General features: G+C 47.1%; 1 protein-coding gene across 4 annotated transcripts in view; it reads right to left on the bottom strand.

The window, feature by feature from the left end:
• angpt4 (angiopoietin 4) overlaps positions 1–17645 on the bottom strand; it is a 68127-nt gene that overhangs the window by 42903 nt on the left and 7579 nt on the right. For all 4 annotated transcript variants that reach the window (XR_007957556.1, XM_052030950.1, XM_052030951.1 and 1 more), the window contains exons 2-3: positions 7113–7268; positions 2069–2190 (exon numbers count right to left, since the gene is read on the bottom strand). Coding sequence is in view for 3 of the 4 variants with exons in the window: in XM_052030950.1 (XP_051886910.1) it covers positions 2069–2190; positions 7113–7268 (278 nt within the window). In the remaining variant the exon portion in view is untranslated. The remainder of the gene's footprint in view (positions 1–2068; positions 2191–7112; positions 7269–17645) is intronic.

The raw sequence follows: 17645 nt of genomic DNA, 5'->3' as shown, positions 1-17645 counted from the left end.
GGATGCCCTGGAGTCATTAGAAATTCAAGGTTCAAAATGCACTGCAGCAACTCCTACACAGTCTCCCAAAGCTGCAGCCCCTTCTGCCAAAGAGGAAAAGGGAACTCAATAGGAAGGATGTGGCTGCACTGGAGAGTGTGCAGAGGAGATTCACCAGGATGTGCCAGGGATAGAGGACTTTAGTTATGGGGAGAGGTTGGATAGGTTGGGCTTGTTTTCCCTGGAGCAGAGGAGGTTGAGGGGTGACCTGATAGAGGTGTCCAAAATCATAAGAAGCCTAGATAAGGTAGATAGTTAGAATCTTTTTCCCACGGTAGGGGCATCAAAAACAAGCACTTAAGATAAGTGGAAGGCATTTTAAAGGAGATTTAAGGGAAAAGTTTTTTTTCCACAGAGAGTGGTTGACATCTGGAGCGCGCTGCCAGGGGAACTGATGGAATCCGATACAGTTACAATGTTTAAGAAGCATTTAGACAGACAGTTAAATAGGCAAATACAGACCCAGTGCAGGCAAATGGGACTAATTTAGTAGGGCAAGAAGGTCAACATGGATGTGATGGGCCGAAGGGCCCACTTCGGTGCTGTACAACTCTATGACCATTTGGCAGCAAACACACAGAACACCACAGCCTTCAGGTTCCCCTCCAAGTCACACACCATCCTGACCTGGAATTATATCCCCAGTCCTTCACCATCACTGGGTCTAAATCCCAGAACTCCCTCTCCAACAGCTCTGTGCAGTACTTTCACATGAAGGATTGCGGCAGTTCAAGGAGGTGGCTCACACCCGCCTCAACGGCAATTAGAGATCGGCAATAAACGCTGGCCTTGCCAGCGAAGCACGGATGCTGGGAATGAAGAAGAATCGTTCATCTCCTGGACTTCAGGGCAAATAATTAGACAATTGCAGTGTTTAACCACATTACAACACAGACTCCACTTTTAAAACTTTCCTTAGCCTGGAAGACATTTTGGGAGATCCCGAGGTGGTGAAAGGCACTACAGAAATGCAGGTTTGTTCTGTGTTGTGGAAGGTGAAGATAGGATCTGCAGAATCATTCAGGAGGAGCGATTGAATGATGGGTTAGAAGGATTGGTTTACGTGGAATAAAATGAGAAAACGCTGGAATTACTCAGCAGGTTAGTCAGTATCTATGGGGAGAGAAACAGACTCAGCGTTTCAGATTGATGACCTTTCAGGTGGATTGTACGGGCTGAAATAACTTCTGTATTGCCGCATCACTGATTATTTTTATACTCTCTTGAGACATGAATATTACAGGCAATGCAAGTACATATCTGAGGTCCGGATTTTAGACCCAGTGATGATGAAGGTCCGATGATTTATTTCCAACTCAGGATGGTACGTAATCTGGAAAGGAAACTGCAAGTGGTGGCACTGCCATACTCCCACTGCCTGTGTCCTTCTTGGCAGTGAAGGGGTTGGGATTGGGAGGGTGCTGCTGGAGTAGCCTGGGCAAGGAACTGCAGTGCATTTTGTAGATGAAACAGCCACTGTGTGCCAGTGGTGGAGGGAATCAATGTTCGGGGAGGTGGGTGAGGAGACAATAAGCTGGGCTGGCTGCTTTGCCCTCGTTGGCGTTAAGCTTCTTGGGAGCTGTTGGAGTTACTTCCATCCAGGCAAACAGGGAGTTTTCCATCACATCCTTGATTTGTGCCTTGTGGATGGTGGAAAGGTCTTTGGGTGTTAGGAGGTGAGTCACTCACTGCAGAATACCCAGCCCCTGACCTGTTCTTGTAGTCGCAGTAGTTTTGTGGCTGGTTCAATTGAGTTTCCTGGTCGATGGGTTGCTGATGGCGGGGGACACCAAGTGTGAAGATTGGAAGACTATGTGCCTGAGGAAGAACCTTTCAATCTGTACTGCAGTCAGCTCCGGCCTCAACACCACAACTCTGTGTGTCGACACTCTCCCACACAGCTCACTGGGGCTTCTACTGACACAAACCGCCAGCCAGCTCGGCAGTGTGCGATAATCCCTGCTAAAGTGAGCTCCGTGGAGACTCCAGGACCCCATGGACTGCGAAAGGAGAAGGAGCGAGGACTTACCGACTCTGCTCCTGCATCCTGCTGATCTCGGCGGTTTGCAGCATCAGCTGTTTCTCCAGCTGGTTTCTGGAAAGGGAAATCTCCAACAGCCGAATTTCAATCCTTGACGTCTGGTTTAAAACCTATCGGACAGAGGACACGGGTCAAGAGTCAGCCCTGTGGGGGGAGCACGGGGGCAGAGGAAGCAGCGGGGTTTGAAGTGGTCGAGCTGGGGCAGCAGGGAAATGGGAGGGCGGGAGGGGAGTTGATGTGGTGGTGGGGGGGGGGGGCGGTGGAAGGAAGGACCAGCACCTGCATAAATGTAGGATGGGGCTGAGGGCAGAAGTGGGAGGAGGGGGGCAGACGGTGGGGTTGAGGCTGGGGAGCAGAGCTAGTGTGAGTGGGGAGGACCAAGGTGAGGTTGGGGCTGGGTGGGAGCAGGGGTGTGGATTGGGGAAGGGCGGACATGTGATGGGGTTGGGGTGCATCGGGTTAGGGGCAGGCACGTGTTCTTTCAACAAGCTTCCCATTGAATGTTGCCCAGATGTCCCTGCAGAAACTCTGGAGCACTTTTCCTGACATGGTGGTCCCCTCTTTGCATGAATGTTGTTGGGAGCCAGACCCCAGAGAGCCAACAGGGACAGGGAACACTGCTGAACTGTGGCTGGAGTTCACTGAATTCTCACAAGGTCCCATTAGACTCATCTCAGCTGGATGTGAAGCCTTGAACAAATAAGCAGCTGCACTAAGAGCTGTTGGCTGATCGTAAACCGCAGTGGTGTTGTGTCCTCGTTAAATGTGATACCTTCAGTGCCCTGGTGCCGCTCTCACTAAAGGCACAGCAAGGACAAACTCCCACTCCTGACTGGAAGGGGGGAGTTGGTCTCCACTGGGCAGAGGTGAACAGAGAGACTATTCAATGCTTGTGGGCGGTTCCTTGGATGTCCTGCATTTACTCACGTCCCTGGAGCCACATTTTTAAATCCATTTGCCAATAAAATTCTTTCCAGCCCAATCTCCAAATGCCACCTGTCCCCCAGCCTTTTGGGGAAGGGAGCTCCTGACTTCCGTTACCACTTGTGGGCTCCCTGCCAGCACCTCTCAACAACCTGACATTGCCCACTTACTCTGGACTCCCCCCACCAGAGGGAATAGTGTCCCCGCCCCCCACCTCCCTCTCCCCCACCACCCCTACCTCCCCCATCTCCACCTCCCCCACCTCTGCCTTCTCCACCTTCTCCCCCATGATCATCTCCCTCACAACCGCCAACTCTACCTGACACAATCTGGCTTCACTAATTAACCCCGTAAGCCCTCCTATCATTGTGATTCCTGCCACCACTGTAGAACATGCCAATACTCAGTGTCCAGGTTCATAGAGACCCACAGCACGGGGGGAGGCTGTGAGGTTTGTGTGCCTCTGCCAAGACCACCCTGCTTTCACCTCATGTATTCTGCTCCCGATATTTATTTATTTATTTGTCCCTGTTTAAAAGCTGCCTCCCAATCTCTGGGGCCAAATGTACTGCACAAACTTTCTACATAAATCAGAGTTGTTCTTCTGCAAGGGTTCTGTGGTACTTACTCTTTGTCTTGAGTTCTTGGTGATTGTGAGTATTAAAACTCCTTCCATGCAGGAGCTCACCAATATGAATCACATACCAACCAGTGCTGATCTAGCTCTGTGAATGGCCGCCCTACATGGGGAACCTGGCCAGGGGAATCAATGGGGTGTGTTATCACTGGTGATTGTTCTTAACGTTCAATAGCATTGCTACCTCAGCAAGTCCCATGATTGTTCTTATGTTCAATAGCTTTAATTGCTCACCATTTGAAAATGTTTCCTGAAGCTGCTTGTTTGTGAGCCTTTTATTCTTCTGGTTCAGTTTTCCACCTTGCTCACTCATCTGCTGGACATCAGCTTGTCTCCGATGCATTGCTTCACTCTTTGTTCCACTTACGTCACTTCCTCACAGCATGTGTCTTAAATTTGATTATATTATGTAATAACAGAGTTCTGAGGTTTTTTTTAAGTCAAGTCCTTTGCCACATTTTGAATAGCAGGGTTATGGTAGCTTAGTGGTTAAGGTACTAGACCAGGACTTAAGGTTTTGGACCATTGACCCAGGGACGTGAGTTTGAATCCCACCAAGGCAGCTGGGAAACTTGAACTCATGTAATTAAGTAAATCTGGAATTTAAAAAATGAAAAAACTGGTCTCCAAATACAAGATAGACAAGATGTTTTAAAATGTTATTCATTCCTTCATACGATGTGGACATCACCAGCAATGCCATCATTTACTTCCCAGCCTCAATTGTCCTTGTACTATGGAGGCATTTAAGGGTCAATATTGTTGGGTCTGGTGTCACATAGAGGCCATAACCGGTAAGGACAGGAGATCATCTCCCCTGAAGGACGTTAGTGAACCAGGTGCATCTGTACAACACTTCATTGGTTTCATGGTCACCATTACCGTCCAGTTTTTTATTTTTTTTAAATTCCAGATTTACTTAATTTCATGAATTCAAGTTTCCAGCTACCGTGGTGGGATTTGAACTCGCGTACCTGGATCAATCGTCCTAAACTCTAGATGCTGGCCTCGTGCCTTAACCACTAAGCTACTGTACCCTCGCTATTCAAACTCTGGGCTAGACTTGGAGCTCTCTTTATAAATAACATATTCAGATTGAAGAGATAGACCTTAAGGGAGGGACATGTGGAACAAGGAGTGAAGCAATGCATCGGAGACAAGCTGATGTCCAGCAGATGAGTGAGGAAGGTGGAAAACTGAACCAGAAGAATAAAGTGACTCACAAACTAGAAGTATCAGGAAATATTTTCAAATGGTGAGCAATGGAAGCCAGGAGGAAGTCACCCTATTGAATGTAAGTACAGTCATGGGACTAGCTGAGGTAGGCCTTTTGGTCAGCATGGACGAGTTGGGCCGAAGGGCCTGTTTAAGTGCTGTATAATTCTGTGACTCGATGACAATCACCAGTAATAACGTACCCCATAAATAGCATCTGGGCAGGGCTGAAACCAAACACCAAACTCAGTGGACAAGAGCAGAGAGAATGGCAAATGATTAAGAAAGCAGTCACTAGAACAATTCAGAAGGAATATCATCAAGGGTAAACAGACGTGTGATTCAGAAACGTAAGCAGTAAAACTCAGGATAGGATCAGAGCCACTGGTGTATGCAGAGGATAAACTCAGAGGCAACTCAGATAGCTGGCTGGAATCAGGCCATGTCTCTGGATGACACCCGGCTGTTAAAATGGCCCAAATTAAGAAATGCAACAGGATCCTAGAGTTGTTTTGTAATAAGGTCTCTCAGTACGGTTGGTGTGTTTTTAAAGAACCTCATTTTGGGAGCTTGGACAGAAAAGTCTGAATTCCAGACGATATTTTCAGAAGGACAATATTGCTGCTGTTGTTGGTGTCACCGTTCCTTACAAGGATAATGATGATTCCTTGGGTAAGGCCTTCACTGAGAAGTCACATAATACAAATGTCTTGAAGATGCAATGAAGGAGCACAGCCTGGCAGAGGATTCATTTTCAATAGTAATTTTACCTCGGTGTTCACCAATGGGACACGGTTTGGTGGACAGAACATTAGAAGAAGTCAAGAAAGATTATTTAAGATATAAAGAGGAGAGGATAACTGGTAAATAAATCAAACATACGGAGGAAAAACCTTCTGGTCGAGATGGATTGTATCTGTGCCATTATCTATTAATAAGAAAAAGGAATAATGCCAGAAGTCTGGTGAGCTAAGTTTATTCCTCCTATACATAAAAAGATGGAACCAGCCAGGAAATTGCAGACCGATCAGTATGTCAGAGAAAGGCAAGGTAAATGGAATCCTTACTCGATGATCTAATAGGAAAATACCTAGAAGAGAAGCATATACTTCAGATCCATCAGCCTGATTTCCTCAAGGGAAGGCCATGCTTGAACAATTTTATTGAATATTAGAGCAGCTGAAGGTAATGTAGTAGATAGTGAGGCTTCCCAAAGGCCTTCAATAAGTGTCTGCGTAGTGGCGTCATGGGTAAAGATCAGAAGATGTGGGGTTGAGGCAATGAGAACCAGAATGAACAGGGAGATGCTGACAAACAGAAAACAGAGAGCAAAGGTTGAACATAATTATTGGGATTGGTAAGTGATGGGAGATGGGGATCCAGCAGCAATTGATGCCGCAACTATTGCATCAAAGGGGCTCTGCCACGAGATATCACACCCAAAACTTTTCACTTCAGTCACCACCTTTTCTGTAACACGCTTCCCTTCGAGAGTGCTGATCTTTCCTAAGATCCTTATCAACACCCAGTCAGCCAAAGCAGTCACCACCTACCTTCCACGCTTTACAGACAGTGGGAGCAGCTTGAATGGTGATTTTCAACATGAACTGAAGAGGAAAGGAAGATTTGTTGGGGAAAGAAGGTCCAACTGCAAAGATCCTCATCAGTGTTTCAAGATTCAAAAACAACCTGCAATACTTTGCAGCTTTTATGCAGAGAGATGTCCTAAAGAGCTTAACAGGAGTAACTAGAAGACAAGATTTGACACAATCCGTTTAAGAAGGTGGGATAGGTGACCAAAAGAGGTAGGGATTTCAGGATCACCTTAGAGGATGAAAGGGGGGTAGAGAAGTGGTAATGCTCAGGGAGGGAACTCCTGGACCTTGGCTATCGATCGTGGACTGAACTGGGAGGTATCCAAGAGGCCAGAATTGGATGATCACAGAGATCTCAGAGAAGGTCAGGGAAAGAGGCAGAAATGAGGTTAGGAACAGATTTTAAAGCTGAGAAACTGTCAGGCTAGCTGCCAATCCTGGTCACGAATTCAGGGAGAAATCTTCCCCATAAAAGCTGTGGATTTTGGAGTGGTTGAAGTGTTAAGGACTGAGAAGATTATTCTTTTATGAGGGGGCGACTTGGAGCAAAAGCGAGTAAATGGTGAGTCTGGGCCAGGAGGGGAGGGGAGGGTGATGGTGATGGGTCAGGACACTGGTGCAGAGATCTGAAGGCAAGGGGCAGTGTCTGCGCACACCTCACCTGAGTTTCAATGTCAGTCAGCTTGCGGGTCTGCTCCACCGTCTGGCTCAGCAGGTTGGTGCTGATCTCCAGCATGGTCGCCGTGTGGTTGTGCACAGCACTCTGCTGCAGCTGAACCATCTCTGGTCTGATGTTGTCCTGGATATAACTTTCAAGCTGCAAGAGGATTAAAACAAGGGTTATCGGAGCGACTGTCCAACTCCCTCTTACGTGAGGTCCACACATATATGGTCACAGACAGAAAAAAAAGTCAAACTGCAGGAGGAACTCAGTTGGTCAGGCAGCATCCTCAGGGGAAAGGAATCGTTAACGCTTCCAGTCGAGACCCTGCATCAGAACTAGGGTGGAGTTGTGATGCAGGGTCTTGACCCGAAGCATCAACTACCCCTTTGCCTCCACAGATGCTGCTCGACCTGAGTTCCTCCGGCGGTTTGTTTTTTTGCTCCAGATTCAGGCATTTGCAGTCCCTTGTGTCTCGTCACAGAGAGGGCTGGTCCAGGGTAAGGGGATGCGAACACATAATCAGAATGACGCTCCGGTTGGGTACTGGGGGAGTGCGGCTCGGTTGGAAGTGCTTGCACGAGGTGTTAACCTCAGGGCCACATTAAAGATCCTGCAGCAATCAGTCAAGAAAGTGCAGAGCAGATCTCCGCAGTGTCCTGGCCAATAGCTTCCCCTCCATCAACACCGTTATGAACAGTTTATCTTGCTTTATCACATTGCCGTTTGTGAGATCTTGCTGTGCAACCGTCGGCTGCTGCACTTCCCCACATTGAAACAACCACCAGCAAGGTGGGAGGGAGGAAGTTTAAAGGGGAGCTAAGGGGTAAAGGGGATCTGAGGGGTTAATGTTTCAACTAAAGAGTAGCTGGTAGCTGGAATGAGTTGCCAGAGGACGGGGTGGAGGCAGGAACAGTGATAATATTTAAGAGGCATCTGGACAGGTACTTGAATGAGCCGGGCACAGAGGGATTTGGAAGTGATACTGACAGTGGGATTTGTAAGGACGGGAATGATGGTCACATAGACATGTTGACCAAAAGGCCTATTTCTATGCTGTATTTTAATTGATTTCTAGAAGCTCAAGGAGTTTTTCAGTAAACTATTTTTAAAATCATTTAAATCTATTTAAGGATAGTTAGAGACATTTAATAACAACCCAAAGGCCGAGATTTTGCTCGTAGTCTGCTCGGTCTTGTGAAACGGTCATCACAGCTGGGTTTCTGGATCGATGTGTCCCACGGAGCCACAAGAAGGGGGCAAGTGGGAGCGGTAGACCAGAGAGCAAACCACTGGCCCTCCAACCACTCCACAATCCAACAAGGTCATAATTCATCCTTGCCATTAACTACTTTCCCATCCAATCCCATATCATCTAGTTCCCTCAGCACCCAAAAACCTAAAAATCTCAGCCATGGACATACTCAACGATTGAGCTCCCACAGTTTTCTGGAGGAGAGGATTCCAAAAATTCACCATACACTTTTGAGAGAAGAAATTCTCATCTCTGCCCTTATGGCTGAATCCTTATCCTGAGTCCCTGGGCCTAAATTTCCCCCTCGGTCTCCACCGTGGAACAAGTGTGAGCATCGAGGAGGTAGATATGGTTACATTGCTGCACATTGATGTGATATCAGGATGAAGTTAGCCTGAACTTATGCACTGGTCCCCTGGTGGAATTGTCTCAGAATTACTCAGCGGCTACAGTCTGGTTCCAATGGTTGTCTGTGGTTTGGAAAGATGCCCTAAATTCAAAAACCGTCTACTGATTAACCAAAGGTGATGATGTGGGTTATTCAAATACCAAAGGAATGAGTATTCCTGTTGTCTGAGCAGTACTCTTCCCCAAAGCCACGTAAACCTCTCCACGAGGGCAAGTAGGAACATAAGGGACAGGTGGAGTCCATTCTGTCCCTCAAGCCTGTTCTGCCATTCAGTGAAACCAGGACTGACCTATAAATCAGACTCAGTTACCTGCCTTTTGCTCCATATCCCTTGTTCACCTGCCCAACACCTGACTTCCAATCTATTCCAAGCTCTATCACAGGAAGAGATCACCAGGAGGAAACGATTCTAGGATGGGCTCAAAACTTCCTTGCAAAAAAATGCAACATTCCCACTGATTCCTGGGAATCTCTGGTCTGTGACCACTCAAAGTGGAGAAGGAACATTTGGATGCTGTTGAGAACCTTGAGTCAATACATCTGGAGCAGACAGAAGCCCAGCCTGAGTGGTGGAAGGAGTGCATCACCTAATGATCTACCCACCTGCCTGCCCTATCGGGTATCTCCAACCCCACTGTGGCAGAGTCTGTGGTTCTCACATCTGCCCCATCAGAGCCTACAGAATGGAGTGAATGCAAGTCACCCTCAATCCCAAGGAACTGCTGAAGGAAAGGAAGATCCTTCAACACCCTCTCTAACAAAAATCCATTGGCTTTGGTCCAAAGGCACTCTATTCACTTAATTCTGGTACAGCCTAGTCCTCATTTTAAGGATGTGCTGTTACCCTGGCTTCCCCAGAGGAAGCAGTTGCTCTGTGTCCAACCTTATCCTTACAGTGACTTTAACTACAGCACATCACAGTCTCCATATGCAGGCGAAAGAATGAACCCAATACTGGGAACCGGGTAAACGCCATCTCACGTTTTGATAACCTTGAGTTAACAACATGACATTTAAAGAAAGATTTGCAGGTTTGTGCTTCAGATTGATATCAGGCCCTAACTGTAACCAGATGGTAGGTACATTTCCAATCAAAACCACCATCACTGGCTCTCCCAAGCTAATTCTAACAATTCACTGAACTGTGATAACAGAGAGAAAGGCAATCAGGGAATGATTGAGGGGCCTGAGACGCTAGCAACAAGCTGCCAAACTGATAAAAGTTTGGAATTCCTCATAAAGTTCTGGAGCTGGGGGTGAGGGAGAGCTCACAGAATTCACAGCTCTGAGAGTGGTCCACCTTGTGTTTTTGCCCCCAGACCCTCTTCATCCCACCCTTCAGTGCTTCCTTCTGTACTTTCCTCTTTTTTTATCCACTTTCCCTCCATCAATCCCTAAGGGACCAACTCCACATTCCCATCACTCCTGAGTAAAGAAGTTTCTTCTGAAAACCGTTACATTTACTGGTGATTGTCTGATATATATGACCAGTTGTTCTGTTTTCCAAGTCCCAACCCCCCCTTGGTCCATCCTATCCAATCCTTTCCTAACTTTAAATTTCAGGTCACCTCAAATCTTTCTGCTTCCATTCAGCAGATTTCCAGCTGTTCAGTTTTTCCTAACAGCTACAACCTTTGGGGACACAAGACACTGCAGATGCTGGAATCTGGAGCTGGAGGAACTCAAGTGGATCAGGCAGCAGTTATGGGGGGAAATGGACAGTCAACGTTTCGAGTCAAGATCCTTCATCTGGACTGGTGGCACTTCAGCAGTCCTGATGACGGGTCTCAACCTGAAATGTCGACTGCCCATTTCCATCCAAAGATGCTGCCTGACCCGTTGAGTTCCTCCAGCCCCTTTGCGTGTAGCTACAACCTTTGGCTTTATTGTCCTGGATGGTGTTGAGCCTCTTGGAATCACTGGAGATGTACTCATCCAGGTAAACAGAGAGTGTTCCATCACAGTTCTGACCTGGAAAGGCTTTGGGGTGTCAGGAGTCGAAGCACTCACCACAGGATACCCAGCCTCTGACCTGCTCTTGTAGTCACAGTATAATACAATACATCCACAAATAAAATGGTAAATTGGTTTATTATTGTCACATGTACCAAGGTACAGTGATAAACTTGTCTTGCATACCGTTTGTACAGATCAATTCATTACAACAGTGCATTGAGGCAGTACAAGGGAAAACAATAACAGAATGCAGAATAATGTGTTACAGTTACAGAGAAAGTGCAGTGCAGGCAGACAATAAGGTGCAAGGTCATAACAAGTTAGATTGTGAGGCCGAGTCCATCTTATCCTACTAGGGGACAATTCAACAGTCTTATAACAGCGGGATAGAAGCTGCCCTTGAGCCTGGTGGTACGTGCTTTCAGTCTTTTGTATTTTCAGCCCAATGGGAGGAGGGAGAAGAGAGAATGTCCGGGGTGGGTGGGGTCTTTGATTACGCTTTACTGAGGCAGCGAGAAGTGTAGACAGAACTGCACATTCAATATAAATTTATTGGAATGGAAATTTGTGAAATTTCAGCAGGATCTCATTGAAGACTCTGCGAGATCTTTTTAGTATCTGTTTTGTCTGATCATTTATCGCAGTGTTGTTTGTGGGAGCTTACAATGCACGATTTAGACTCCATGCTCTGTCTTTCTTCCTGTCTCCCTGTAACCCTATCCATCACTCACACTGAAGGAACTGCAGTGCCTCATTTACTGTCACCAGGGAGATGACCCATTTAGGAATAAGACTGCAATGGTAACCAAAGGCAACCACTATGTATTTAACTGTTGGGTATTTATCCGTTGTAATCCCCCAGGGTAACAGGAGTGGTGAGAAAGAACTCATAACTGAGATGAAATGCAAACTAACTGAGAGTTGCAGAGTCCAGACCTCTGCTTCCCAAAGCTCTCCACCCTGGGCATCCAGACCCCGAACCTCTCTATCCCTGGGCATCAGACCCCGAACCTCCCCACCCCTGGGCATCTAGACACTGAACCTCTCCATCCCTGGGCATCCAGACCCCGAACCTCTCCATCCCTGGGCATCCAGACCCCGAACTTCCCCACCCCTGGGCATCCAGCCCCCAAACCTCCCCACCCCTGGGCATCCAGACCCTGAACCTCTCCACTTCTGGGCATCCAGACCTCTGCTTCCCAAACCTCTCCAACACTGGGCATTACTTTGCCTTACATTTAGGATTGATGGAATTTCATTAATTAAGACTGATGTTCAGGATTGGTCAACATGTTAAACATGGCTTTGGATTCCTTGTGCTTCTCCCAAGATGTCCCAAAACACCCTGTGAAGTGCAGTGGCTGCTATAGTACAGGTAACTTGGCAGTCAACCTGTTGCACAGGAAGCTCCCACTAACAGCACTGTGATTATGAGCAGATAATCTGTTTTAGTGATGTTTGGGAGATAAACATCACCCTGGACTCTGGGTCAACTGTCCACCTCTTCCTGGAGGGACACAAGATCTTTTATATCCACCTGAGGGAGAAGATGGCCATTCAGTTTAATGTCTTATTATGAGGAAGGCACCTCTGACCTTGTGACCCTCCTGCATTAAAGTTCCAGGACCGGGAAAAACTTGGGGTGACTTGCAATGTTCAAAGACGACTGTGTGGCATCGCTGCAGATCTTGCCGTGAGTTCCTTCAGCCACAGAGAGACAGGACAATGCCACAGAGTCCTGTAAACTGTATCCAAAAATAGACATTTTTATGCATTGACTCTGTCAGTGTGGAACAGATGATCCCTGTTAAACAGAGACAGTGCAATGCAAATTGAGATGAATGTTGACAGCTCACTGTGTGTACATTCCTCTCGCTTCTCCTCACCCTGCATCCCACAGAACTGCTGCTTCAATCTGCCTCCCATGTGGCTTATATTATCAGCAACCAGAATGGAATTCAATCAAGCACAAATGAGGCAGCAAAACTGTTTTAAAGTGCTGTGAAATAGCCATAGATTTACCAATCACAACAACATGGCCCATTATGCTGCCCCAAAATAAGAGATTCCTCTCATTGCCGTGGAATCAGACATAACATCAAATCAATGCCATACTTTGGCACATCCCCTCTGACCCGCACCAATTTTTATTGATGCACCATAGAAAGCATCCTATCCAGAAGCATCACAGCTTGGTACGGCAACTGCTCTGCCCGAGACCACAAGAAACTGCAGAGAGTTGTGGACACAGCTCAGCACATCACGGAAATCAGCCTCCCCTCCATGGACTCTGTCTACACTTCTCGCTGCCTCTGTAAAGCAGCCAACATAATCAAAGACTCACCCAACCTGGACATTCTCTCTTCTGCTCCCTCCCATCAGGTAGAAGATACAAAAGCGTGAAAGCACGTACCACCAGGCTCAAGGACAGCTTCTATCCCGCTGTTATAAGACCATTGAACAGTCCCCTAGTACAATCAAATGGACTCTTAACCTCACAATCTACCTCGTTATGACCTTGCACCTTATTGTCTGCCTGCACTGCACTTTCTCTGTAACTGTAACACTTTATTCTGCATTCTGTTATTGTTTCCCCTTGTACTACCTCAACGTACTGTGTAATGAAATGATCTGTATGGATGGCATGCAAAACAAAGTTTTTCACTGTACCTCTGTACATGTGACAATAATAAACCAATTTACCGATTTATTGGCCCAGATGGTCTACCATGTACACCTGTCTGTGGGGCAGAGACCAGCTGAATTTTATCCTCCACTAATGTTACAAGCAATTACCGTTTGTAGATTAATGTTGCTTTGATTGCTAAACCAAGCTAAAAAGCAGAGCGGTCCAAAATTAATTGAACATGAATTGCCAGGGGGCTGGTATGCTTGGGTCTTTGTGGGCAAATGGATTTAGTGAATGGATAGCAATCAACATTTAAAGATTTGTTTTAACAATTGATTTAAAAGCATATGGTTACAGTTAGTACTAATGACAACTTTCATCTTTTCTATAGCGCTTATAAACATAACAAATTATCCCAAGGGCCCTCTCAGAAACAATTACCCAACAAAAGAATTTGAGGAGAGGGCATGTTTTCTGCAATTTGATTGGGTCTTCTTGAAGTGCACTCTGATGCTCCTGGAAACAAGTCAGGAAGAAAATAACTTGTGGTTTATGGAATGGGTGAGAGAACTAGTCTAACAAATGCCGTACTTGGCTCCTATTTTCTACATTTCATTCAACGTACATTGGACATTATGGGCAGCACAGTGGCACCACTATTAGAGTCACTGCCAGAGACCCAGGTTCGATCCTGACCTCGGGTGCTGTCTGTGTGGAGCTTGTCGACATAACTTGTTAGGCTGGGCCCTCTGTGATGCAGGGAATAGCATCTGTTGTGCAAGTTAATACAGGTGGGAATCACTACAGTCAGATAACACTCACACTCTCAGCATGTTACTTTCCACTATGAATGGGAAATCTCTTCTGGTGACGGGTACCAACCCAATCCCTACTTCTGCTGACATCACTGACTCCAAGATTTCATTTTTCTCAATCTTGCACATACAAACACTGGAGGATTGGGAAGGGCAAGGCTCAATGAGAGAGCCCGGACAGCTTGGTTGATGTCTTGCTCTGACAGATTCTGATGACATCACTGACATAGCAGTGCACGTCAGTCTCTGCAACTGACTAATGATCCCCCCTGCTACCACTGAACTGTGGCCACAGAGAAGAAGCATTTCACAGAAGCAGACAGAACTCCCAGAATGATCAGCAGCAGAGTCAACCTATTTCAAGGAACCATTGATAATTCAGTATAGATTCTCATGCCCCTTCTCTGACCCTCTCTCTGATCACCCCCAGAGTTAACCCCTCTGTCACTGATGACAGTGTGTTCGGCCGCTGAGGTCCTGAGATCTGGAACTCCCCCCAGCTCCATCTATCTCCATTTCCTCCTTAAGTTATACCTTAAAATCTATCTCTTTGAGCAATCGTTTGGACACCTCCTAGCACCTCTTCAGTAAACATTGCTGACGAGAGGTCAACAACATGAGACGTTAACGCAGTTTCTCCCTCCACAGATGCTGTCTGACCTGCTTGACAGCACAACCATTTATTTCAGATTTCCAGCATCCGCAGTATTTTAATATTGTACAGATATTTCCGTGTGTGAGCCACTGTCAACTTCAGTTGCCAACCCTCCTGTCAAGCACACTGGGGTATTTGTGTTACAGTAGAGGCGTTATAAATGGTGGCATCGTGACCCCCTTCCCCACCCACCGTCTGCAGTTGACTGGCTTCACCATTGACCAGCCAGCCTATCCATCCTAATGACCCCCAGGTTCCCTCTATCATTGGTCACCTGCCCATGAAACCTCACCTCCCTATGACCTTATTACCTGATTGGCTGATCCTTGCCTCTCAGAGTCCTTGTACCACGTCTGAGATTTTAATAAAAATGTTGAAAGGGATTTTTCAGAAAGTACAACTATTAACGCCACTTTGATGTTTCCCTGGATCCACTTGCAGTGGGGTGAGGGAGTGGGCTTTACTTCTGAAGGGTGTTCTAAGGGTTTGCCAATCCAGCCTGAGGCTGTGTTACAGGTGCTATGTAAATGCAAGTTGTTGCTAGCAACCTCAAGAAAATTGGGTTGGTTGTGATTCATACAAGCTCTCACTGCCTGATCTCCTTTCATAGAAATTTTACAGAAATAGCAAAATAGACCAAGCAATCAAGGAGATAATGGTTATCTCTCTTGCAGGCTATCCCAATGGTAATCAACAACTCAGCCTCCTTGTTAGTGCAAGGCAAGTTTAAAGGGTCAAGCAATTCTTGGGGAGATGTAACACAGGACACCCTCAGTCAGAGTGACAGCGCGGAAAGCTGTTGCACTGTAGCCATGTACTTTACCTATCCGCGGGGTGCATTAGCAAGGGAAGGAGACTCCATACAGCCATGACGCTAAGGTCAGGGTGGTCTTTCAACACTGACTAACTCCAGTTACTAAAACACCCATGGTATGACACATCTGCACAGGAAGGATCTGAAAGTTGTTATGGTGTCATCACTATGTCTAGACAGTGTGGGGAAGCGATTAAGTCAGAAAACTGTGATGTGTCTGTTCAGTACTGTCCCACAGATTCTGCTAAGGTTTGAGAAAGCACAGCTACAGCAATCCCAAGCACTGAGTGACAGTAATTCGAGACCAAATGTGCACCAATTTCACACCAGATGAAACCTGGGTGGACACTGCAGTACAGAGGGAGTGCTGCTCTGTTGGGGAAGCTGTCCTTAGCTAAGCCAATAAACTAAGACCCAGTCTTCTGTCTCAGGATAGACCCTGGTCACCACCATGTGCTTTACTTGACCCTGAATTAAGTTGCTTGAAATCAAAGAATCGAAGAGATGTTCAGTTCAGAGTGACCATTGGATCCCTCCACTCTGAGCCCACACAAGTATCAGTCAGCTGTGTTCTGGACCAACCGTCACCTCTGAAGTGACCGGTCAGGGTGGTCCTCCTGACTGCTCACCCTAGGCCAACTCTCCAAACTGATGCTGTTCAAAAATCTGCTGCCCACATCCTCAATCGCACCCCCAACACCGACCTCTCCCCCTCACGCCGACCCCTCCCCCCCACGCCGACCCCTCCCCTCCACGCCGACACGTCCCCCACGCCGACCCCGCCCCCCACACTGACCCCTTCCCCACACGCCGACCCCTCACCCACACCAACCCCGTCCCCCACGCCAACCCCTTCCCCCTCACACTGACACCTCTCCCCCTACGCCGACCGCACCCCTCCACACTGATCCCTCCCCTCCACACACTAACCCCTCTCTTCCACACACCAACCCTCCTCCCCCTCACACTCTTTCCCCCTCACACCAACCCTCCTCCCCCTCACACTGATCCTCATTTCACACCGACCACTCCCACTCACACACCAATCCCTTGTCCTCACACATCAACCCCTCCCTCCTCACACACCAACCCTTCCCTCCTCACACTCCCCCCCAAACACTGACCCCTTCCTCCCTCACACCTCTGCCCCCCCTCCCCAGCTCCTATCCCTTATGCAGGCCCCTTCCCCTCCACACAAGGCCCTCACCCACAGTTAGTCAATGGTCAAAGTCAGCAACCCAAGTGGCATCGGAGGCCTTACATTGGACCAGAGTCCCACTGTAACGTTCTCCCAGATCCACCACCGATGAACCTTGTTTCCTTCAGCAATGCCTGACCTGGAAGTTTTGACCCCTTTATATCTTGTTTCTGTTTCTCTGGTCCCTGATTGGTCAATTGACCTCAGACCTTTGGCCATAGATTTGTCATCTGCAGAGCTTGGAACTGATAACTCACTGAAACTTCCACCTTCACATTAAAGAGAGGCAGCTGTCAAAATGTTACAATGAGTCCAAAGCAGGAAAGATGATATAGAACATAGAACATTACAGCACAGTACAGGCCCTTCGGCCCACAATATTGTGCCGACATTTTATCCTGCTCTAATATCTATCTAACCCTTCCCTCCCATATAACCCTCCATTTTTATATCATTCATGTGTCTATCTAAGAGTCTCTTAAATGTCCCTAATGTATCTGCCCCCACAACTTCTGCTGGCAGTGCGTTCTACGCACCCACCACTCTCTGTGTAAAAACTTACCTCTGACATCCCCCTTATATCTTCCTCCAATCACCTCAAAATTACGCCCTCCTTGTGTTAACCATTGTCATCCTGGGAAAAAATCTCTGACTGTCCACTCGATCTATGCCTCTTATCATCTTGTACACCTCTATCAAGTCACCTGTCATCCTCCTCCTCTCCAAAGAGAAAAGCCCTAGCTCACTCAACCTATCCTCATAAGACATGCTTATGGAACATTTAAGCCATAAACTATAATAA

Source organism: Pristis pectinata, chromosome 16 (genome assembly GCF_009764475.1).
Source record: "Pristis pectinata isolate sPriPec2 chromosome 16, sPriPec2.1.pri, whole genome shotgun sequence".
NCBI lineage: Eukaryota > Metazoa > Chordata > Chondrichthyes > Rhinopristiformes > Pristidae > Pristis > Pristis pectinata.
Note: the sequence above shows the minus strand (reverse complement) of the source record. Positions and strands in the feature narration are given on the sequence as shown.